Below are 24943 nucleotides of genomic sequence, written 5' to 3'. Positions count from 1 at the left end.
TTGCACACACATAGTATGCAGCATTTCCGGCTATCTCAAGATCTACATGGTATTCAACACTTGAACCGCCAGTAGTCACTATCTCTGGGGTTAGAGTGTTCATACTCCCATTGTTTTTTGCTGCCTCTGTTCACCAAACTCCTTGACTCTACAATGCAGCCCCAATACTTCTCTCAGTCCCTAGCTATTTTGGGCATTTATTTATCTGGTTTCTCACTTTTTATACTTGTTTTAAGATGTGATCTGCATTTGTCTCTAGGAAGAAGCCGGTCTGGCCATGTTTCCAAAGGTGAGGGATGAGACTGGGCATGAGTGAGTACATGCCTTGGCTGTCTTCATGAGACTCATGGAACCAAGTGCCTGGTTCTCTGTTGCCACAATGTGTGCAAGGTCTAGTAGCCCACCCCAAAGTCAGACCCTTCCAGCAGAATTTAACAGATGTGTGTTGATTGATCACCCATAAGTGTCTTTGGCTGCTGCAGAGATAAAAATTCAGTATAGAGAAGAAGCATAAATTCAATCCAGGCAAAGAATTCAAACTGCCTCTATTTAACATTAAAAATTGTATATTAAATTTACATGCTAAATGCAGGTGAAATGATTGAAGAACCAGCTTCTAAGCAGCAGCATCTGCAGGAGTCTGCAGTAAGTCCTAGTTTACCCTTATCTCTTCCTTGGTCTTAGACTCTAAATCTTGATCCCCACAGCTTGCTGAAGGGGTTGGCTTGAAAACACAGGGAACCCAGCATAGTGTCTGCCTCATCTTCAGCTCTCAACATCTGAGCCCTCCCTCCAGGGTATACCATGAGACCATCCGACAGACCCAGAACTTAAATAGAATGTGGTTGCTAAGAGGCTGCTCCTGTAAATAACACAAAATAGGTATCTAATCATGTGTCACTGTCAATCAAACATCACACTGTAGATAAATTTGGCCTCAATCACCAAATTACCAAGACAGTGAGTACTATGGGTGATTTTTCTATTCAAAGATGGACCGGTTCTACATCACCTCTCTTTCCTGCCTTGCTGCCCCTTATGGTCAATTGGCCAAAGGGAAAGGTGAAAATGAGGGAGAGGGGTCCCCTGCATTTGAGTGAAGCCCAGGCTCTGATTTTCAGCAAGAGCTGCCAGCCAACTAACAGCGGAAATCACGGCCTCATGGGGGAAAGTGGCTTCCTCTTTCTTGGAGTAACCATCTCTTTCCTTGACCTTGCTGTGGAAGGTGATCCTGAGCAAGGGGAGGACCCAGAAATGGAACAGGTTAGAAATAGAAGGAAGGCATCTCTACTCTACATGTTCATAGAGCTTTATAGACAAAATAAGCCAGAATGTGACCAACTCAACCTCTCCACCCATTCTTGTCTGGTCTACAAATTGCTCTTGTAGGGACTGTTAGAAATCATTTTCTAAACAAAATATAGACCCTGAGTACATTTCTGTATTATTTCCATTCCCGAGTTTGTTCCATAGATACATATAGATACATAGATACATATGACATCATTTGTTGTGTTGATTCCCAGAGCAGGTATAAAAGAAGGCAAGATCCGCTGCAACATTTAGGGGTAAATATCAAAGCTCTCCAGCTCCTTGTGGCTCAGTCAGGAAGGGTTATGGTCCTTGGGGCATTGATTTCCAACCTGCAGAAGAAAAGGGGAATCTTTCAGACCCTCACACCTGAAGATCCTTGTAATGCTCCCCTAGGATGTGGATTAGTATCCCCACCACATAAATTAAGAAAATGAAGCTTAAAGTCTTTTACTTCATATGAATTTCTACTCAGTTCTTGCTCCAATTCCAGTGCTCTTTCAACTACAAACTGCAGTTTTGTATTCCCTCATATCACTTGGCCCATACCATGTTCTTTAACCCCCTGCACTACTCAGGGGGTTAAACATTGGACTCTAATGTTGGAATGTCACCCAGGAGTTAGTGATTCCTGAATGTACCCACTCAGCCTCTCCTCTGGGGCCAAAGACATTTTTTTGTTGGTTGTGGGCTTGAATGCAAGGCCTGGGCACTGTCACTGAGCTTTTTCATTCAAGACTAGTGCTCAACCACTTTGAGCCACAGCACCAGTTCCAGTTTTCTGTGATTTAATTAGAGATAAGAGTTTCATGCACTTTCCTGCTTGGGCTGGCTTTGAACCACAATCCTCAGATCTCAGCCTCCTGAGTAGCTAGGATTTTAGGTGTGAGCCACTGGTGCCCAGCTTTCAACAACACTTTCATTGGATACAGATGGAGGTTTACATACCATATGAGGCTAATGGGTGAAGGTAATTCCCATGCCTTAATTTTTTTCAATATAAATGGAAAGCATAGAGGCTAGGGACGTAGCTATGTGGTATAGCACTTACTTAGGATATGCAAGGTCCTGAGTTGAATCCACAGCAGCACAAAACACAGGAGGTAGAGAGGAGAGGAGTATGATAATAGCTAGCTTATAGTATTCTGTGAGCACTTAATAAGATCACATTATGTGAAGACACTAGCAGATTGCTTTATAGATGGGAATCAATTCAGTGGCCAAGCTCAGTGGTCACTTTGATCAGTGTTCACCTCAGCAGAAGCTTAAGCTCACCTACCTCCCTAAATGATTCCTAACCACTAGCTGACTTAAGAAAATCCTATTTTCCCCTCTTAAACCCTCCCCTGTGTCCCCACACATGCACTCTTTCAAGGAAGATACCCCATTTGTAGTCCATAGCCTACAAACTAGCTTGGGGAAAGCCCTAGTTTTGAATCCAAGATACCTACTAGTCAAATCTAACCACATGATGTAAACTTGGGTTAGATCTCTACTCTTATGGAGCTTCTGTGTCTTCATTTGGTTTAGAGGGTCCTTGCAATCCCTACAACTTTGAGACTCTATGGATGACCCTTTTGTAACTGTACCCTTTGTGGTTGGATCCTTCTAGACTTGCTTGTAGAGTTCCAGAATCTTACCTCTTCGTAGATGGTGCAAGTGCCAGAAGAACTGTGATTCCTCTTCTTGATTCCAAAATAGAAATTCAGAGGGTTAAAAATAAATATGTATATTGTCTCTAAGAAGCACTCCAGTAATAGGTAGAGTTTTCATAATGGAATCCAAAGCATTTAAATCTGGCACCTGAAAACATCTTATGGTCTCATAACTATCTCTCATGGCGAGACCTAGGTTGGTTGAATGACTTGTTGGAAGGAAGTGAGTGAAAAATCTGAACATCTGTCTTAAAGCCCTTCAAACACATTCCCCTGACTTGTATGGCCTTCTACAGTTTCATGGAGTCCCAAGTTCCTGCTTGCTCTGCCATATTCTAGCTTATAACTTCATCCTGTGGCTCACTCATGGCTATACCTTCTCTCCCTATCCCCTTCCACACCTGTTAAAAAGATGAGCATGGAGTGGCGTGCCAGTACCTCATGCTTATGGTCCTAGCTATTCAGAAGGCCATGATCCAAGCACTGTGGCTTGAAGCCAGCCAATGCAGGAAAAGTCTTTGAGACTCTTATCTTCAATAAATTACAAAAACGCCAGGAGTGGAGCTGTGGTTCAAGTGGTAGAGCATCAGCCTTGAGCAAAAATGCTCAAGGACAGCACCCAGAGCCTGAGCTCAAGCCCCAAGACCAGCACCCTCACACCCACCCACCCCCACACACATACAGGATGAGCATGGGCCCCTGGGATACTCACTTCAGTGGTCCCAAGTACATATGTGAGCTATGTCTGAGCTTAGTTTAGAGAAAGATTTGAGTGAACCATTATAGCTACCCTAGTCCAGAAACCTGCACCATCAGAGGACTAACAAGAACCTTTGAACCCTGGAAGTCAATGTTGTGTTTCTCTACTGCATCCCACTTTTCCAACTCTAGGAAATACTGGATAATGGAAAACATCCAGTATCTCTCTCACCACAGCCCCAGCTGGCCTACTAAAGATCTTTTCATCGCTGCACAAAAGACCTCTTTTCTATCTCTGTCCTTTGTCTCTCTCAAGAAGTCCGAGGAAACCCTATAATCCATGGCTGAGTCTCACAACTATTATTTTTCTTTAGCCAGAAGCAGAAAGGTACTTCTTCTTCTTGGTCCATTAACATTTAAAAGAAGCTGCTCAGACATTCACAATGGAAGACAACTCATTGGACTTGCACACTTACTCTGCAAACACACCCACATGTGCACATGCAAAATACACATCTGTATCCCCAGAGGATGAGACTCACCTTCCGAGAATGATGTATCATTGAATATAATGTTTTAGTAGTTTCTTGTGATGTGGAGGCTGAACACTAATTAAAAGACAAAAGTATTTCAGAAACAGATTCAAAACAACCCTAGGGAGATTATCTCCTTCATCCCTCTGCCTCAACCCTGCCTAGGTGAAAGCTGTGTTAGTGGAAAGAACCTTAGACTAGCCAGGAGGTCTGTCAATCTAATGTCACAACTAATGACAGCTCCTATATGTTGAGCATGTGTCTTGTGTATATATTCTTTCTTGATCCTTATTCCACTCCTGTAACATGGAAAGGACCGGAATTTTCTCCGGCCATAGATAAGGTTACAGAAGACTGAAAATTCCAAATCAAAATACTGTATGCACAGGAATGGCCAAGATCTCTAGGATACTTTTCCTCAACAGCTTAGTTTTCCTTCAACAGCTTAATGTTTCCCTCTGGCAACATGAGACCTGGAATAAGTGTCCCCTAGGACAGATAAAGCCATTCTCCCTTTTAATATGGTCAAGAAGAAGAAGGTGATTTTCACAGGATACTCTAGTCCAAGAGTTCTTGTTTTCCTTTCCCTAGAGTTCAGTGTGGCTGAAGCCAGAGAGTTGGAAGATATTAATTATAATGCAATTTCTTGAGCACATACTATGTAGTCCAAGAAGCTTGAGAACATTGCTGCTCCTGATCTTCCATTTTTATACAAATTTTTATCATCCTTTGGAAGAGATTTCCTGCCCTCACTTCTCAATAAAGTCATCTTAGGTATCAGTATTAGAAGATGAGCAAATTTCTGTTGTCTTAGGATATTAGAGCCAGTGTAGAATGAGGTAAAGTACAAATTCAGAAGCCATTGGCTCAGCTTTGCTACTACCCAGCCATACAGTCTTACACATATTAGTTAACCTGTATCTCAGTTTCCTCATCTATAATATGGGGTTTAACCTATAAAGTATTAGGACTACATTATGAGGCTAACACATGAGATTTATTAAAAAATGAATATTACTATTAATTCTAAATAAGATAAAGGGACTAGCATGTCGATTCTTTCCTGGGGCCTGAACTCAGGGCCTCTCACTCTCACTTGGCTTTTCCTTCAAGGCTGGCACTCTAGCACTTGATCCATATCTCCATTTCTAGCTTTTTTCTAGTTAATCAGAGATAAAATCTCATAGACATTTCTGTCTGAGCTGGCTGACAACCTCAGTCCTTAGATCTCAGCCTCTTGTGTAGCCACCAGCTCTGAAAATAGTTTTAATGGGTAAAGGGGATAAATACTATAGAGGCTTCAATTATTAGAATTAGCCATAAAGAAAACAAAAGTTAGGTCCCGTAACAAGATAGGCTAGGCCTTCTGGCAAGTTTGAGAGAAAGAGGAGGGCTTGCATTGGGCTTTCAGCTGTGTTAAGACACTCCAGAACATACTACCCCAGATAATTTGTTAATGCACCAGTGGGGACACTGTCTTCTGGACCTGGGGAGCACTAAAATCTTATTCTGCCATTCAAGGGTATGAATTAGGAAGCCCCATGGGTAAAGAATGGAAGGGATTAGAGAAACCAGAGTGGTACCTGGAGCTCGACCATAGAGTAGATGGTGCTCCCTTCTCCAGGAGATTTCTGCTCTTCATTCTGCTTCTGTACAAGGAACAGTTAGAAACATGAGGTGACAAGAGCAGACAGCAGATCCTGTCCAGGTTTGGAGTGAGTAGAGAGACAACACAAAGAAAAGGGGACTCCAGGAGAAAGGAGATGGTAGGATGGAGGAGAAAGGAGATGGTAGAATGGAGAGAGCCTCATCATTGGATACCCCAGAATGAGAAAAGACACGAAGAGCAATTAGTGGTGGAGCAGTATCAGGAGTAAGGAACCACACAGGTGTGATAGGATTCAAGCCACATGCCCAAAGGAATCCTTGTCCCTGCCTTCACTTCAGTAACTTAGAAACTCTCCTGTGCTTTTTCTGACTTCTGGATTAAATTTGCTACAGAAGCACTGACAACTGGCAGAACTCTAGGTAGTGTTGTAATTGAGCTGTTCCTAGAGGCACTGAAATTCAGAGGGTTTAAACATTTTTAAGAGATCCCTTTGAGATCCAGCCTTTATGGCTAGCTTCTTAGCCTCAAACCAGCCTCTGAGTGGCTCCAGTGCTGGGTGGAGCCCTGGCCCCAAGGTCAAGGGCAAGGGCACTGGGCCCTTCCTGCTGCCCTCCTCATGCTTTTCCCCCATAGGAGAGTAGAGGCAGAAATATTTCATCCTGCATATCCCTGGGTGCCTACTGCTAGTTTGGTAGATCTAGGTGGAGAGTGAGAGAGACCAGAAGGGTTCATCAGGCAAGATAGAAGCTAAGCTCCCGAGAAGCAAGACAAAGCTGAGAAGCAGAGAAATGTAAACCATCCTTGGCAGGTAGGGTCATGAGCATCTCTCATGAAATGGGAGTTTGTTGCTTTCTCTTCTGTCCAAGCCCAGGTGAACTGTCTCCAGACAGGTGGGAGCTGGGACCAAGTAAAAACACATGAAGTTTGGGATTCAGGCCATTGTGACAAAACTGGAGGACAATGGAGAGATGCTAGGTTGACAGCTGCCAGGCAGGGACAACCCTCCCCCCCCTCCCAAGTTAAGGACAACATAAACTGAATCCCCAAGAGGTTTCCATTGCTCTAAATGGAGCTTTTCTCCTGTGACCATTCAGTTTGACCTCATTTAAAGCATCTTCATTTTGGAAGAAAAGGCTGTTTCCAGCAAGCTTTTGGGCATCTGTGTCTATATGTGTGGATTCACAGGAAGTTGTACCACAGCCCCATAGCAGTAGGAGAAGCATTCTCCTTTCTGGTTTTCACACCACAGTATTCCCAGATAATGAAATAGAGGATCTGCCCTCATTCTCTTTGAGCTAACAGCCTGTTCTGCCAGGCTTAACAATGCTACCCCCATGTGACTGGCACAGAAGACCACCACAAGGGGACTGGGAAGGTGGCTCAGTGGTAGAGCGCTTGCCTTGCATGCCTGAGGCCCTGGGTTCGATTCCTCAGCACCACATAAGCAAAAAGAAAAAACCCGGAAGTGGCGCTGTGGCTCAAGTGATAGAGCACTAGCCTTGAGCTGAAGAGCTGAGGGACAGCACCCAGGCCCAGAGTTCAGGCCCTACAACCGGACTCCCCCTCCCCCCAAAAAAGACCACCACAAGTACTCCATGGCAGTGGGAAAAGGTCACTTCTTCCTTACTCCCCTCACCCTTCATCCATACTCTCCTGCCCTTAGCACTGCCTACTGGTCTGGGCCTTTCCAAAGGGCTGCCACCACATCCTGCCCTGCTCAGGGGCACAGTAATGGAGGCATCAGTCCCTCTGTAACTTCCTTCCTGTCTACATTCTTGATTGACTTGAAGAGCTGGTCATAGTGAGCTGATGAGAAGAAGCCTCTGGTCCATTGACTCTCAACCAAACTGATTTCTCACTCTGGTATCTCAGCCAGATTTGGGCCTCTTCTTTCCAAAAGACTATGATCATGGACCAGTGCATCAGCTACAAAATGTATGCTTTGACTGATCATGCCTACCAGCTTGGGTAATGATCAAGGAATCCACAGAAATAAGTTCTTATCTTTGAGAATAAATAGAAGAGGGCATTCAGTCCTGCTAGCAAGACTGGGCAGAAATGAGGTGCAATCTGGGAGTTGTGCTCCATCCCTTCTCAGCAGGTATAATTCTGCATCATGTTACCATTATTTCTCTCTCCTTTTCATTTTTCCTGATCCCTTCTCTTTTCCCTTTTCCTCTATAACTAGAGCTTTGAAACATTAGGAAAAATAGATGAGAGAAAGCTGAGCATCACTTTGAAATGATAATTGTCCACTTCTCTTTGTCACCCTATTCTGAATGGCCATTCTCCAAAGATCATCCTGCAGACCAGTTAAGAGAGTCCCACAAGAGTGCCATACTTGATTCCTCGTGACTTGCAGGTCTTTGACATCTTCATAAACAGTCAGAATTCTCTGGGAACGGGTCTCTGTTGTAGGAAGGAAGCAAAGAACAGCACTTCAAAAACCTTCAGGGAGTCTCTTGTTTAGACCTCCACACTTCTACCAAGTCTTTGAGAATGGCTCCAGAAAGGAGATAGATTAGTGCTCTTCCAGGATACACAAAGAGCACAGTGGAGCACCTACCCTTGACATCCTTCTTCCATCAAACTCAGCACCTGCACATAAATCTACATACTGAGCATCAGCCTGTGAATATCGTGCAGCCACTGCTGCCCTCCATGAAGCATGCACACATATCCCAACACTCCTCTGGGAAGATGACAGGCTGTTCATCCTGACACATTCTACTGGACACAAGGCATTTGATGCCTCAGGGACTGGTCCCCTTCAAGGCCATGGCACTTACGTGACTGCTTCTTCTTCTGCTCCCACACATACCAGCTAGCCAGGCTTCCAACGAACAGTATGATTAGAACCAGGATGATCACCAAAAAGAGCAGAAATCGGGATGCTGAGGAATACAGAATGCAGAAGAACTAAGTCCTCACTCCTCCTCTTCTTGCTTCTCATAGCTACAGGGATGGTCTCAAAACCCATTCCCTAGCCAACACATGAGGGTACAGGCCTATAATACTAGCTATTCCGGAGGCAGGAAGATCATGAGTTCAAAGCTAAACCTGGCAACAGTTATCAAGACCCTATCCCAAAATAAAATAAAACAAAGCAAAATGAAACAAAGATAAATAAAATAAAATGAACTAGGGGTATTACTCATGGTAGAGGATCTGAGTTCAACTTCCAATATTCAAACAAAGTAAAACAAAACCCTCCTCTTTGGTGTAGTGGCCTCCTCATATGTTATTAATTCATCATCAAGGTTATCTTTCTGCCCACTTGAGGGACTTCCCCTGAGTGATGTCAGATAGTAATATTTGATGGCTCTGGTCCAGATTATAAATTCTAGAAGCTTTTTGCTGTTTATTTAGTGCTCTGAGCCTCACTTTTCTCATCTGTAAAAAGGAACATTATTAACCTGTGGCAGTTAATTATGTACTGTGATATGTATAAAGCATCTTGCACAGAAAATGTTTCAGCTATGGCTATTAACTCAATAGACATTCATTGCACACCTACTTTGTGCCAGGAAAGTCTTCCATTTTACCTTCCTGATTTTTCTGGCTCCACTGCTCTTCCTCAGGTGAACTTTTACATTTAGCATTTGGATTACACATACAGCCTTATGTATAATCCCACTAACAGGAGGGAAAAATAAGAAACTGTTTTTCTAGGTACCAACTGACTAGCTCTTACAATGATCTCATTTAATCTTCACAGCAATCCTGTGAGCTACTTACTATTCCCTTTCCCATTTTATACAGGGGAAAAGTGAAAACTCCCCAAGTTTAATGAATCTGCCTGGGATCACAGAACTGAAGAATGATGAAGCCATGATTGGCCTGGGCCAAAGCCAGTATCCTTATCCCCACACCTTTCCTCAGCCTAGCTTGTTTCTTTTTTGTTCACAAGTGCTTAGTTTTATTAGAAACTCTGTGGTTATATTATTTCCTAATGTCAAGTCTAGTGGTACATTAAGTCCTTATAAGATCTAATAAACAGATTCAAATTTAATCCAGGCAAACCTTTGAATAAGCAATAAGCCCAGAACTCTTTTAGGTACCTTGTGATTTTCTTAATGATCTCACTGACCCATGGCATTGCTTTACAGTATCATTACTCCTTGGAAACTATTTGGCTTGAGGTAAATTATCACTCAGGAGGAAGCAGGTCTTCATAAGTATCTCACAGCAAGAAGATAATGGTCAGAAGCCATTATAGGCCTCATCCATTAAGTAGACATTCCCTATGTGGAGGGAAAATGATACAATTCTTGTCCAGACTAATACAGGCCTGGCTTTATTTTAAAAAAATGTACCTAGAGGCCAGATCCCTGCTGAGGAGGGGCTACAAGACATTGAGGGAAGAAGCCAAAGGATCTCACAATCAAGCATCTCTTACACATGAACCTGGATGTGTGGCACAACACTTTCAAGTCCTTTATAGCCTAAAGTGTTCTACTTACTCAAGGAGTCTCCCAGACAGCCCTGAGTGAGGTTAAAGGAATGGCTGTCCCAGCTGACAGGGTTGCTGACATTGCAGGTGTATGTGTGTGGGCCACTGACATGGATCTGCTCCTCCACGTAGGTATGGTTCTTCTGTGTGGCAATCACCTCACTCCCTCTGTACCAAGTGTAACTCACATCGTCATCCCTAGGGACCAGGCAGAACAGAGCCACTTGACATATCCCTTCATCAAGGGCTTTCCACTGCGCCCACATTTGGGGCTTCTCAACATGATCTGGAAGTAGAGATTATGATCAGAAAGGTACTGAAAAGTACAAATCATTCAGGAATCAGAAGGATGAATGAGCAGTCTTGGAAACTCACCCAATACTGACACATTGAAGGACACAGTGGAAACACTCCCAGACTCCTCTGTGACCTCCATTGTATACAGACCACTGTCCTGTGGTTTAGCTCTTTCAATGAGAAGAGTTAAGTCTTCATTGTCAAAACCAAATCTACTGTCAGAACTATGCATCTGAGTAGAATTATTCTTCCATGTCAGTATTGCAGAAGAATTCACGGGCCGTTGGAGCTTCCATTCAACAGAGTATATCTTTGTCTTTGCCTGTGGTTTGGGAGGTCTGAGCTTGACACGCTTTCCAGTAAGGCAAACCACATAGTTGTCAATAGAATCTGGGAATTCTAGGAAAGAAAATCCGGACTATCTTATCATTGCTTTTAAGAACGTGACAGGAAATATCTGAGGCCCAGCCCAGTTAGATGTGACTTCCTTTAAGCTGGGAGAAGAGGACAAAGAGCCCACAGCCCAAGTGAAGTTTGAAGTATTTTTATCTGCCTCTCCTTCTCTCCACCTCTGTCCTTTAGTCTGAAAGAACACATAGACCACTCACATATCTAGAATCTCTCAATGTAATTCTCATAAAAATCCCAATGTCACTCTTCATAAAAATAGAAAAAATGTCCCCAAAATTAAGAGACCATGCATAGCTAAAGCTATCTTGAGCAAAAATAAGAAGTGCTGGAAGTATCACAATACCTAACCTCAAATAATGCTACAGAGATATAGTAACAAAAATTACTTGGTACAAGCACAAAAATAGACACATAGACCACTAGAATAGAAGACCCAGAAATAAAACTATGGAGCCACAGCCATCTGATTCTTAACAATGATGAAAAAAACCAACAAACCAACACTGACCATACATTGGAAAAAAGACAGCCTCTTCAAACAAATTATTTTGGGAAAACTTGATAGATACATGTAAAAGACTGAACTTAAACCCCTGTCACCCTGCATAAAAAGAAATTAAAAATGGATCAACCACAGAAAACTTTGAAACTATTGCAGGAAAACACAAGGAAAATACTTCAAAATCTAAGCATATTTGAATAGAATGTATTAGCTCAGGAAATAAGAGCAAGAAGTAACAAAGGAGAGTATTACATCAACTTGAACACTTCTGCAATTATCATAGTGATCAAACAGCATATAGAATGAGAGGCAAATTTTGCAAGCCATACATCTTACCAGGGGTTAATATCTAAAATATATAAAGAGCTCAGATAACCAAACAACAACAAAATAATAACCCAATTAACAAGTGAATTAGAAATCCAATTAGCAAGTGAATTAAACAGATAGTTTTCAAAAGAAGTACACATAGCCACAAAAACCACATGAAGAAATGTCAACATCCTTAGCCATAAGGAAATGTAAATTACAATATTAGGATTCTATCTCATCTCAGTCAGAAAGGCTATCATCAAGAAAACTGGGCACTGGTGGCTCACACCTATAATTCTATCTACTTAAGAGATTGAGATCAAGGGACTCAAAGTTGAAAGCCAGCCCATACCAAACAGCTGGCAGAATCCTATCTCCAAAAATAACCAGCCAAACGTAAGACTGGAGTTGTGACTCAAGTGGGAAAATACCAGCTAAGCAAGCAAGGTAAGTAAGTATGAGAGTCTGAGTTCATATCTAGAGAAAGAAAGAAAGAAGCAAATGAGCCATTTTGTTTGATTGACTCCTTTAGGAAAAAGAGTGGCCTTGTGATACTGACTTTTGGAAGAGAATGTTGAAATTATGTTAGGACAGAATACTTAAACCCAGGATGTTGAAGGCTATGTTGGCTACTTACTATCCAGGTAAAATGTTACTGTATATAATGCTAATTGCATATTGAAATGATAATATTTTGAAGCTATCAGATTACATAAAATGTTATTAAAATTAAAAAGGAAAGAAATGAAAGAGAAAGAAAGAAGGAGAGGGAGGGAGGAAGAAAAAAGGGAAAGAGGGAGGGAGAGAGAGAGGGAAGGAGGAAGGGAAAGAAAAAGAAAAAAGTGAAAGAAAGGGAGAAAGAGAAAGAAAGTCAGAAATTGAGATAGAAAGAGACAGAGAGAGGAGAGAGAGGAATGTTGTGTGAGATGGAACCTTTAGCACTATACTGTACCTACTATGGAAACCAGTATGGCAATTCTTCAAAGACATAAAAATATAACTACCATATGATCTTGGTATACAATTCTTAGGCATATATCCAAAGAAATGTCAAGATGAAATAGACATACCTGTACATGGATGCTTATTGTGATACAAATCAAAGCAGCTAATTATTCATCAACTGTTGAATGGATAAAAAAAACATGTGGCATATGAGGGAGGAAAAATGGGGGTCAAGGGCTAAAGGCATGAATCAAGTGGTAGAGCACCTGACTAGCAATCTTGAGACCCTGAGCTAAACCCTAGTAACACCAGGAAAAAGAAAAGGAAAAAGAGAGAGAGAAGGAGAAAGGGAAGGAGAGAGGAAGGGAAGGAGGAATGATGGAAGGAAGGAAGAATTTGATCAAAATGAATTATATATGTGTATGTAAATATTACAATAAAAATCCTTTGTACAATTAATTTATGCTAATTAAAATGAAAATATCAAAATATGTGACATGCATTTACAATGAAATATTACTCAGTCATGAAGAAGAATAAAATTATATCATTTTCAGGAAAGTTGGTGAAATTAAGTAAAATAAGCCAGTCTCATAAAGACAAATATTGTATGTGCTCTCTAATGTGTAGAATCTAGACACATAAATACAAATAAGCAAAAAGCCATGGACCTGAATAAAAAACTATTTGATGGGGAGGAAATAGGAGAAGAAAGAGACAAAGAACAATGATGAGGGCATATGGAAAAGATCAAACTTTCTGGCATACATTGGAAAATGTCATAGGGAAACACATTATTTTGTGCCATAATTTGCAATCCTATTTTATGTGTAAAGAAACGGACAGAGAGAGATTAAGTTACATTTCCATGTTATTACTTCTAGTAATGGGCAAAATTTACATGTGAAACTGGGCTACCACAAACAACTGGCTTTATTTTTCTAGGAACATGATAACAATTCCAATTATATGAAACATTTTAACAAATAAGTCCCTTAAAAATATGCCAGAATGTCTTAAGTGCTCACTATGCGACAGGTAAGTTCAAATATGTGTTAGCAACTTCACAGAAACATTTTGAGAGCGTTATCCTTGTTTTATGAGTGAGAAAAATGAGTAAGAAAGAACTTAAGTACCTTGCCCACATTACTTAGTAAAAATGATGAGCTTGAAATGGCATTATTTTGGCTTTAGGGATCCTTTACTTTGCTTTCCCCCAGTTTCCCCCTCCTGTCCTGGCCCACAAGTTGCAGAGTTCATTTTCTGCATAGTGACTACTGCTGATGGCTGCATTTGTTCAACCTTCCTTCCTCCATTTCTGCACCCTCTCTTGTCCCCCTTCAAAAGACAAAAGAATAATAACCAGGGTTGAGAATGTGCTTAGTGGTAGAGTGCTTTCCTAACGTACATGAAGCCTTGGGTTTGATTCCTCAATATCACAGAAAAAGCCAGAAATGACTCTGTGGATCAAGTGGTCAAGTGCTAGCCTTGAGCAAAAGAAGCTCAGGGACAGTGCCCAGGCACTTAGTTCAAGCCCCAGGACTGGGAAAATAAACAACCAAACCCCAGAAGTCCACTGTATTTGATGTTGGTATAATTTGTGGAGGGGAAGGGAAAAAACAAATTGTTTAAATAGGGATACAGGTGGACTCATTGCAACAATGAGATGTACAAGATGTTATGTTGAAAAACGAACTTACAACTTTGGTGGAGGGGAGATGGGAGGGCAAGGATGGTAAAGGGAAAAAAGGAGGAGGCAACAATACTTGATATGAAATGTACTCATTTCCTTGCTCATGTCACTGTAACCCCTCTGTATGGTATTTTCACAATTTAAAAAACTTATTAATTAAAAAAAAACCAAGAAGGCCAAAAGCAAAGAAAAAAATGGCACCATCACCAAAAAATAAATAAATAAATAAGAAATAAAAGGCATGTTTCCATTTTCTGAAATTTGTTTTGATAAATAGTATTTTAAATGTTCATTTGGGTTATACCTTTGAGTAGGGAGGGATGTTTTTAAGGAAATTTGACTTACAGTTAAATTGTATTATGACTTACAGTCATGTGCCATCAAGTATCATCATGTTTAGCATCTAAATGATAAATTTTTAGTAACGATGCTATAAAGATCATGTCTAATGTGACTTCCTCTATTGTAGTTTGGACATAAAGCATCCCTCTACTATAATTTTTATGGAGATAGTATAAAGGTTCCTCAATAAACTAGAAATAGAACTACCACATGATCCAGAATCCCACAACTGGGTATATATTCAAATAAAATCAATATATCAAATAAACACTTGCACTTTCATGTTTACTGCCAAACTATTTATAGTAGCCAAGAAAATAGAATCTACACACACACACACACACAAACACACAAAATGGAATATTATTTGGCCATAAAACAATAATGAAGTCCATTCACTTACACAAACATAGATAGAACATTAAGGTTAGGTAAAATAAGTCAGGCAGAGAAAAACAAATACCATATGATCTCACTTATGCAGGGCACCTAGAAGTTGTGCATCCTAGAAGGAGATTACTGAATGGTTGTTACTGAAGACTAGGAAGAGTCAATGGATAAGTCACAATGGAATTTGGAGAGTCTTTAGGGACCAAGTGATAGGAAGTATCAAATGTGGAATGCAGATAAAGTAAGGCTTTTCTTCTAAGGACAGGTATAGCTTTAAACTCATGTATTATATAACAGGTTATATATATTTCCTCCATTTGACTCTGAGAAGAATCAGATGGAGATTATATTCTGAAGACAGAAAGAAAAGAAAAGCATTGGGAATATGAAAGGTGAGATGAGGCAGGGAAGCTAAAAAACACAGAGAAAAGGAGAACAGAGGAAAGGAGAAACCAGTCTACAGCACCATGGAGATGGAGAAAGAGGAAGTTGAAGCCACAACCACAAGGTAGCCATGGTGACAAACTGACAATTCAGTTTGGGATAACCCTATACTTCCTATGGGAAGGCTAGCATTAGAAAATAGATTTCATGCTCCTCAAATCTTCGAATGCAACAATAAGGAGAGATGAATTGTATGAGACTGAGCTACTCTGGAAACAAGAGCCAACTGTGGCTCAAGGAGCTCAGTGACCCTTGCCACAGTGTCTGGGTAGAAGAAAGTCATGAGAGTGATAATAGAGAGGAGGAAGGTTTGACATGGACTTGACAAGACATTTCAGCAGTGGAGAACTAGGGAAGTACTGGGTACAGTGGTGAGTGGCCCCACCCTCCCTGGTAAGGACCGAAACCTATAACCGAAAGATCACTGAAAGACCAGAGCTCTGAGCCTGAGAGTGGTTGAGTGCTTAGCCTCTGCTTTACAGCTATCTGTGATTCCTACTAGGTGGGACTAAGAGCACTAAGCCACCTACCCATATATAATGTGTGGTAACACATTATACAATTTCTCCAGCTGCATCCCTCACATGCAGTGGTTAACTGTTAGACAGAATATCAAAGCACCGAGCCTGGTGGGCAGAATGCCTGATTCTATCAGTTCTTCCCATCTATTCCAGAACTCAGTGCTCTGATTGCTCTCCCAATTCTCCACTGTACTTAAAGAACACCCTTAAGCTTGGATACTTACTGCCCCTGAGGACACAAAGTGGAGGAGTAGGAAGCAAGTGAAAATTACTTAGCCCACAGGCCAAAAGACTCTTTGTAGCCCACAGCAGCTCCATATATAAAAATATATATGGAAGCTGCTAAATTGAAAGCAGCCCTGAAATGCACAAGTGATCCTTAACTGGCTCCACCCTCAGCTTACAAACAGTACCAACCAGGGCACAAGGAACTATAAAGAGACTCCTGCTAGTTTTCTTCCCTCCAGTGGTGCTGAGGATAGGACATAGTGCCCTGAGCATGTGTGTGAAAGTTTGTCTACTGAGTTACTCTTATAGTCCACTGGGGAGAAACTATACATAACTGATGCATTGACTGCCCCCATCTGCTGCTACTCATGCTAGTCATGCCTAAACATGAGAACATGAAAGATAACAGGTGACTAAAACCCATAGCTTAGTCTTGACCACAGAGGCACAACTCCCAATACAGAGACACAAGAAATATGGCACATGACTGCTCCAAAGTCAATACTTCCACAATAAATTTCAGGCAAAGAATTCAAAAGAATGATTGTAAGAATGATAAGGAATTTTTTAAATGTCACAAATAAACAGTTGAGTGAATAAACAAATGAATTAAATAAAAAAGACAAGGCAGGATATGAAGGAGGGACTCAGTAAAGAGAAATCCTAGCCAAAAATGGAATTAAAATCCTAGCAGTGAAAAACTCAGTAAGTTAAAAAATTTGATAGAAAGCCTCATCAATAGACTGGATTAAGGAGAAGACAAGTTGTTAGAGCTTGATGACAAGATAGATGTATTAGAACATTCAGACAATGATAAAAAATAAAGTATGAAGAGAACATAAAAGATTTCTGGGACATCATTCTAAAAGACAAAACCTGTGAATTGTAGGCATAGAAAAAAGAAGAACAAGAACAGGTAAAAACCAAAGCTATAGAAAATATATCCAATAAAATAATAACGGAAAAAGTCTCAAACGTTAGGAAAGAGATGGTCAGCCAAGTACAGGAAGTTTTTCGAAAATCAAACACATAAGATCATATATAACATACCCAAGTCGCATAGTAATTAAAACTTTAACTATACAAAACAAAGAAAAAATATTATTGAGAGCTTCAAGAGTGAAACACCAAGTTATATACAAAGACAAAACCATCAGAACAACATTATTTCTTGACAGAAACTCTAAATGCAAGTTGGAATGATGTACTCCTTTAAACTCTGAAAGAAAAAAACCACCAACCTAGACTATTGTTCCAACAAAGTTATCCCTCACAATTGAAGAAGAAATTTTAATATCTTCCTTGATAAACAAGAGCTAAAACATGCATGACCACTAATGTAGACTGCTGAAGATACTTAACCTACAAAGACAGGAAGGTAAACACAACCATCAAAACACAGGTAAATAAATCCCATTAGATGAATATGTAAGTAATGAGGAATAGATAAGGGTTAAACATTACAAAAAATAAAACAAGAGAAATTGTTACATAGCTTTCAGTAGTAACTCTAAATGTTAATGATCTTAATTTTCCAATCAAAAGGCTGGCAGATTGAACTAAAAAACAAGATCCAAACATTTGTTGCCTACCACGTATTTCATGGTAATGACAAACACAGGCTTGAAATGAAAGGATGGAAAAGCAAGTGGAGTCTTAAAGTAAGCAAAAGTAGATATGCTCATAAGTGACAAAGCAGATCTTAAGTCAGAATTAGTAAAGAAAGATAGAGTCAGTTTGTGTTGATAAAGAGACCAATGGATCAAGATGATACAATTGTAAACACATATGCACTGAATGTCAGCACTCCTGATTTCATAAAACAAATACTCCTGGACATAAAAGTATAGATGAACCCTGATAGCATGATAGTAGTTGTCCTCAATATCCCATTCTTATCAATAAATAGGTATCAAGACAAAAATGTCAACAAATATCTTTAAAATGAAAGGCCCCAATAGATCAAATATACTGAATGAGCACCTGTGGAATATTCTACCCCACTCAGAATACATGTGCTTCTCAACAATCCATATGTAAGGTCTCTTTCCTCTCTCTTTCCCAGCTCTCTCTCTTTCCTAGGCCTTTCCCAGCTGCGTGGAGTGCCAACCTTGCCTGGTCCCAGCAGGTCTACTGAATAAACCTACCCCTTACCTGAATACCACGTGCGTGGTGCAGTTCTTACGGCTACCTCTTTTTAAAAACCTAACATAAATGGTGCTGTGACTCAGATAAAGGGCTTAAAATCAGGATAGCTGGGATTTCTCTCTGGTTTTATTTCTCTCTTTTTTCTCTTTTTTTTTGTTCTTCCCTTTTTGCTCTGAGGAATACCCACAGTTCTGACAGCCTTTTGCAAACCAGTCTGTCTGCGGTGGAAACAGCGCATCGATACCATTGCTGCCTTCACATCCACATCCACACCACTTCTCTACTCTGGTGAGTGAAGCTACTCTCTATGGTCCTCTGTTGTTCTCTCTAGAGGGCTCTGGGGGAAGTCAGGACGCCGCTTCTGCCTGGTCAGCTCTCTTTCACTCACCAGACTGACTCTCCTACTCATTTAATGGGGTGCTGCGAATCACGCCTGAGCTGTGAAACCCCTTTGAAATGTCTCCTGAGCTCCCTGGAAAGCCAGAGCGCCTCATTTTTATGCCATTCTCAGATGTAGACAGTTTTTGCTACTGCAATGGTAAATGGTCAGAAGTCTGTTTACTTTCAGGCTCTCTTTGCTCTCTCTCTGTCATTCATGTCCAACTTTCCCTATCTCTCCCTTTCTCTTTTCTACATTTTGACTTATGCCCTAAAGAGTGCAATGCAATCTGGGTCCCAGGGACCTCCCTCTAGGTTCCCTCTCAAAGGCTAGCCAATGTAAGCTTGGTCTATTTGTTCAGGCTTTCTTTCAGAAATTCGCCATCTTGAATTCGCCATCTTGGTCACATGGTGGGTTAAGGGTTTGGCCCCATCTGACCCTTACCCTTCCACCAAGCTTACTACTCCATCCATCTATTCTAAGGTGCCTTGCTAACAAGTTGCTCTTTTCACAGGCCCTGGTAACTGAGGCCCAACCATCTGACATGCTTTGTTAGCAAAGATGTTGTCAAAATTTTGGGTTTTGAGTTTTGCCTCTTTTGCTTTGTGTTGTGTATTCTACTACTGACTACATGGTTCTAAAATACTGGGCATATCTATGCTAAAATTCTCATCACATCTAATGAGTTTTGTCATTGCAGAATATTTGTTGGTCAGTTCTTGATAAGGAGCAGGTAAGCTCTACTTATTCTACTTGATCTCCTTGTTGCTTTAATTGGAAATAATAAAGGGCTTTTGTGGCAAAGATTTCAGTTCAAAGCCAGCCCTGGCTGAAAAATACCTAAGACTCCATCTCCAAACTAACCTGCAAAGAGCCAGGCTGGAAGCTTGGCTCAAGACTCTTATCTCTAACCAGCCAAACCCTGGAAGTACTATTGTAACTCAATGTGGTAGAGCACTAGCCTTGAGCAGAAGGGCTCAGGGACAGTGCCCAGGCCCTGAGTTCAATCCTCCTTGAATACCAACTGGGACAAGCCATCCCAGCAATGAGCACCTAGACTCAGCCAGTCTGGGGAACAAGGGAACATGAAGAGGAGGAAGAGGAGATGTCACGTCAGCTACTTTGTGCCTGCCCTTTCAAAATTAACCAGAGCCGGGAGGTCAGTGGAAGTAAGAAGCCTGCCCATCCAATGTCCATACCTGTCTACCTATTAACTGAACAGGAATTTATATTCTTGCCTTTGTCACGTGACTTCTCTACCTAGTCGCCAGATGTCAGAAGTAGCTAGGGACATTTCTACCAACATTTTCAGCCCCAAGTCCTTCTTCTTGCCATTTTTTTGCTGTCTAGTATTTTTTTTCCAGCCCCTCAATGCTCATGAGACTTCTCCTGACTTCATCTAAGGATTCAACGCCACCAAGGGACAGCTGCTGCTCTCTGCCTTCTCTGGGAGGGGACCAAATTCCAGCCTTTTACCCTATTGTTGACACTCCTTGTCAGCAGGAAGTAGCCAGAGAGAATCCACGCCCTATTTCATGATTATTAAAAGGCTGGAATGTAAGGTCCGCTCCTGGATGGCTAGCAGACTCCACCCTCCTCGCAGCAAAAGTCTCCACCCAGAACCTGCATTACCTAGGCAACTGGGACACCTGGAAGAGGTCACATCTGAATTTGATGTGGCCACACCCTTCTCCACCCATACCCTAGATAAGGCCTAGCCCAGGCCCAGACTTTCTCTTACTGCTCTTTTCTAGCTCTCTCTGCTCTCTGCTCTTTTCTAGCTCTTTTCTCTCTCTTTCCTCTCTCTTTCCCAGCTCTCTCTCTTTCCTAGGCTTTTCCCAGCCGCGTGGAGTGCCAACCTTTCCTGGTCCCAGCAGGTCTACTGAATAAACCTACCCCTTACCTGAATACCACATGAGTGCTGCTCAGTTCTTACTTGGCTACCTGTCTTGCTGCTCTTTTGTAGCTCTCTCTGCTCTCTCTGCTCTTGTCTATCTCTTCTCAAGCTCTTTTCTTTCTCTTTTGCCAGCCGCATGGAGTGCCAAACTTGCCTGGTCCCAGCAGGTCTACTGAATAAACCTACCCCTTACCTGAATACCACATGAGTGGTGCAGTTCTTACTTCTTTTTAAAAACCTAACAGAGTGTAAACTTGTTCAACCACTTCGGAAAGCAGTATGGAGGTTCCTCAAAGACTCCACATAGAGCTCTCCTATGACCCAGCAATCCCACTTTTGGGCATTTACCCAAATGATCACAAACAAGACTATACTAAAGCTACCAGCACAACTATGTTTACTGAAGCATTATTTACCATAGCTAAGATATGGAACCAACCCAGATGCCCCTCAGTAGATGAATGGATCAAGAAAATGTGGTATACATACACAATGGAATTCTATGCCTCCTTCAGAAAGAATGACATTGTCCCATTTGTTTGGAAAAAATTATATTAAGTGAAGTAAGCCAGGCCCAAAGAAACATAGGTCCCATGGTTTCCCTTATTTGCAATAACTAGTATATGTCTGAGTCAAGCAGAAAATGTCAGATAAGTTGATGTTAGTGGAATGAACCCCAAGATAAGGATTCAAATGTCTTTTTGTTTTTTTTTCTTTCATGCAATTGTTTCTATCATACTTATAAGATGATTCCTATGTTGCTTTGTATGTCCCTCCCCCACAGTATAAGCAGTATTTTCACTGTATTTGATGTTGGTATAATTTGTGGAGGGGAAGGGAAAAAAAACAACTCATTTAACTAGGGATACAGGTGGACCCATTGCAACAATGAGATGTACAAGTCATTATGTTGAAAAATGAACTTAACAACTTTGGTGGGAGGGAGGACTGGGGGAGGATAGGGGAGGAGGGGAGGAGTATGGGAAGGGATGGGAAGGGGAAACAACGAGGAGGCAGCAATGCTTGATAAGGAATGTACTCATTATCTTGCCCATGTAATTGTAACCCTTCTGTATGGTATTCTCACTATATATATGTATGTATATATGTATATATATACATACATATGTATATATATATACATACATATATATATACATATATATATATATATCTTACAATATAACCTAATTATACAACTAAAGCTTTTAGAAAAACAAGACTTTACAACAATGAGATGTACAAGATGTTATGTCAAAAAACAAACTTTACAACTATGGCCGGGTAGGGGGTGAGGGGTGGGGATGGGGGTGGAGAGGGGAAGGGATGGGAAGGGGAAACAAAGGAGGAGGCAACAATGCTTGATAAGAAATGTACTCACTATCTTACCCATGTAATTGTAACCCCTCTGTATGGTATTTTCACAATAATAATATTTAAAAAACAAGACAAGCCAAACTGAAAATTAATAGAAATAATATAGATCAGGTCAGACATTAACAAAATGTTGGGGCAGATATTAACAAAATGAATGTAAAAGACAATGCAAAAAATCAATGAAACAAAAAGTTGGCTCTTTGAAAAGATAAAACAAGACAAGTCTCAATCAGGGAAGAGAACCTAAATTAATAAATTTAAGGATGATAAAGGGGTTAGCTCAGTAAATGCTCAATTAAGGAATATTCAAAAATTTATTCCAATAAAGTAGAAACACTATTTAAAATGGATAAATATCTATATTCATATGACCTACCAAAATTCAACTAAATGGATGAAAACAATTTAGACATTGAGATAATAATATACTTCCAACAAAGAAAAGTCCAGGACTAGACAGATTCACTGCTAAATTCCAACTGATCTTCAAAGAAGACAAACTTCCTTAAACTATTCCAGCAAACAGGAAGGGAAGGAAAGCTATGAAATCAGTATTACACTTACACCACAACCAGATAAAGACACATATACAAGAAATAGAAATCACAGACTAATTCTCTTGATGAACATGAATGCAAAGTTTCTCAATAACATACTTGTTAATTGAATGTGACATGTTAAATAGAATGTATATCACAAAGTTAGCTTCATCCAAGAGATGCAATGATGATTTAACATATGCAAATCAATACCCATAATATAATACATAAACAAAATAAAAGACAAAATGACATGATCATCTCCATAGATATATTAAAATTCTGTGAAAAATTTTAACTCCCTTTATTCTAAAAGCCTTGGAGAAAGAAGCAGAAGCAATGTTCCTCAACTCAGTGGCTATGTACTAAAATATATTTGATTAAGGACTCATAACTCAAACATATGTTTGATAAAGACTCAGACCCAGAATATATAAATAACTTCTAAAATCAATAGGAAATAAATCTAACCAAACCTCCCCTCTGCCACCCCCACCCCACCAAATAACAAAAGACTTAGACAAGCACTTTACATAGCTTCCACAGAAGAAATACAAGGAGCTGGGGAAAAAGAAGAGAAGAGAGGAAAGGAAGGGAGAGGAGGGGAGGAGAGGAAAGGAGAAGAGAGAGGAGGGGAGGGGAGTAGAGAGGAGAGGAGGGAAGCCAATATGCAAAGGAAACTTTGAAGCTGGATAGACTAGGAAAAATGAGGTACAGCTAGCTAACAGCAAATACAGGAGATATTTGTTCATGTACTTCCCTTAAGATTAAGGGAACAAAAGTCATTTTGGGGGAAATGAAGCAGGATAACTTGAAACTGAGGCTTGGTATAGGCAACTCAGAAATATGGTATCTAGAAACTTAGAAACGCTATCTTTGCTTCAAAGAGAGGCAACTGAATGCATTCTTTCCTAAGGGATGCATTTCTCACCCAAGAATTCACAACTGCCTGACAGGATGCCCCAAAATGATAGCAGGGGTGTTTCCTTGTTTCAAGGATAAGGATCTGTTTTATGGAAGGATGCATTCTTAACTGGAAACTCAGAGAATAATACCAGGTGTAGTTAAAGCAAAGACAAATCACTTAGCTTTTCACAACTTAAAGCCAGACCCCCTGCCTTTACCCTATAAATACTCAATAGGCCAAGGAGCTGTGTGTCTCTCTGGGTTTCTCCTGTGTGTCTGCATCTTTGTGTCCCTATGAGAGCACCCATACTCTGCTAGAGTGTGCCCCTGCCCTTCTGTTTTTCTGTTTTGTCTGTTCATCTGTTTCCCTGCTTGTTTACTTAATAAAGCCAACTTTTCTTACCATTGTAACTTGTCCAGAAATTCTTATTCTGTGATCAAAGTCAAGGACTCTAAGTGAAGAGTTCTTATATTTAAAGGGGAGCTCCACTAAACCTCACCTCTGTCTGGTGACAACTTCAACACAAGTTGTCATGTGCTTTAGGAGAGAGATGAAGAGGACCCATATGAATGTACTCACTCAGAAGAGAAAGCCTCTGCAGATTTGGTGCTCAGGGAAGGCCCCAAGATCACAGCTGTTGTAACTACTTAGCAGTTATAGGGGGCTTTCCGGTGGTTAAGAAATAGTAAGTGTGCAGAGGAAGAGCAGAGGACAGGTGATGAACTCCACTGCAGCCACAGGAAGAAGTGGGCAGCAAGTACAGAGTTCTGCAGAAGACCATCAGGAAACAGCCCTCAAGCAATGGCAGCAGTGCAGCCTCCAAAGCTGGGCAGGGGCCATCGTCAGTTCAGCTTCCTGGATCTGTTGATTAGAGGAAGGTGAGGGGCTTGAGCCCCCAAAGGAGAGGACAGAGAGAGTCTCAAAGGCAGTACAACTTCAACTGGCCAACAAGAGGATGTTGAAGTCTTCTCAGTTTTGTTATACATATACACACTGAGAAATTTGAAGATCCTTTATTGAAGCTGGGAGGTTGGAGAGGTTAGTATTGCCAACAACAGAGGAACTCTCCACCTCAAGGGGAAGTTATGTGAGGTTTTTAAAAGCAGAAACTGCAAATTTACGTATGTTTAGTTAGTAGCTGGGAGTTAGATATTGATCATATAAGAAGATAACTAGGGCTCCTAGGACATAGTTGCACTTATCTCTTCAACAAAAGTGACAAGGGGGCTGGGAAGGTGGCTCAGTGGTAGAGTGCTTGTCTTGCATGCCTGAGGCCCTGGGTTCGATTCCTCAGCACCACATAAGCAAAAAGAAAAAAGCCAGAAGTGGTGCTGTGGCTCAAGTGGTAGAG

General features: G+C 40.9%; 1 protein-coding gene across 1 annotated transcript in view; it reads right to left on the bottom strand.

Moving 5' to 3' along the window:
* Positions 1-1068: 1068 nt before the first annotated feature.
* Cd244 (CD244 molecule, natural killer cell receptor 2B4) overlaps positions 1069-24943 on the bottom strand; it is a 28679-nt gene continuing 4804 nt past the window's right edge. The window contains exons 2-9 of the mRNA XM_013030479.1: positions 10636-10956; positions 10271-10546; positions 8597-8701; positions 8149-8216; positions 5782-5847; positions 4208-4273; positions 2952-2996; positions 1069-1643 (exon numbers count right to left, since the gene is read on the bottom strand). Coding sequence (XP_012885933.1) covers positions 1605-1643; positions 2952-2996; positions 4208-4273; positions 5782-5847; positions 8149-8216; positions 8597-8701; positions 10271-10546; positions 10636-10956 — 986 coding nt within the window. The 3' untranslated portion in view covers positions 1069-1604. The remainder of the gene's footprint in view (positions 1644-2951; positions 2997-4207; positions 4274-5781; positions 5848-8148; positions 8217-8596; positions 8702-10270; positions 10547-10635; positions 10957-24943) is intronic.

The sequence above is a fragment of the Dipodomys ordii genome, unplaced genomic scaffold (assembly GCF_000151885.1).
Source record: "Dipodomys ordii isolate 6190 unplaced genomic scaffold, Dord_2.0 Scaffold131, whole genome shotgun sequence".
Lineage (NCBI taxonomy): Eukaryota > Metazoa > Chordata > Mammalia > Rodentia > Heteromyidae > Dipodomys > Dipodomys ordii.
This window is presented reverse-complemented; position numbering and strand designations above follow the sequence as displayed.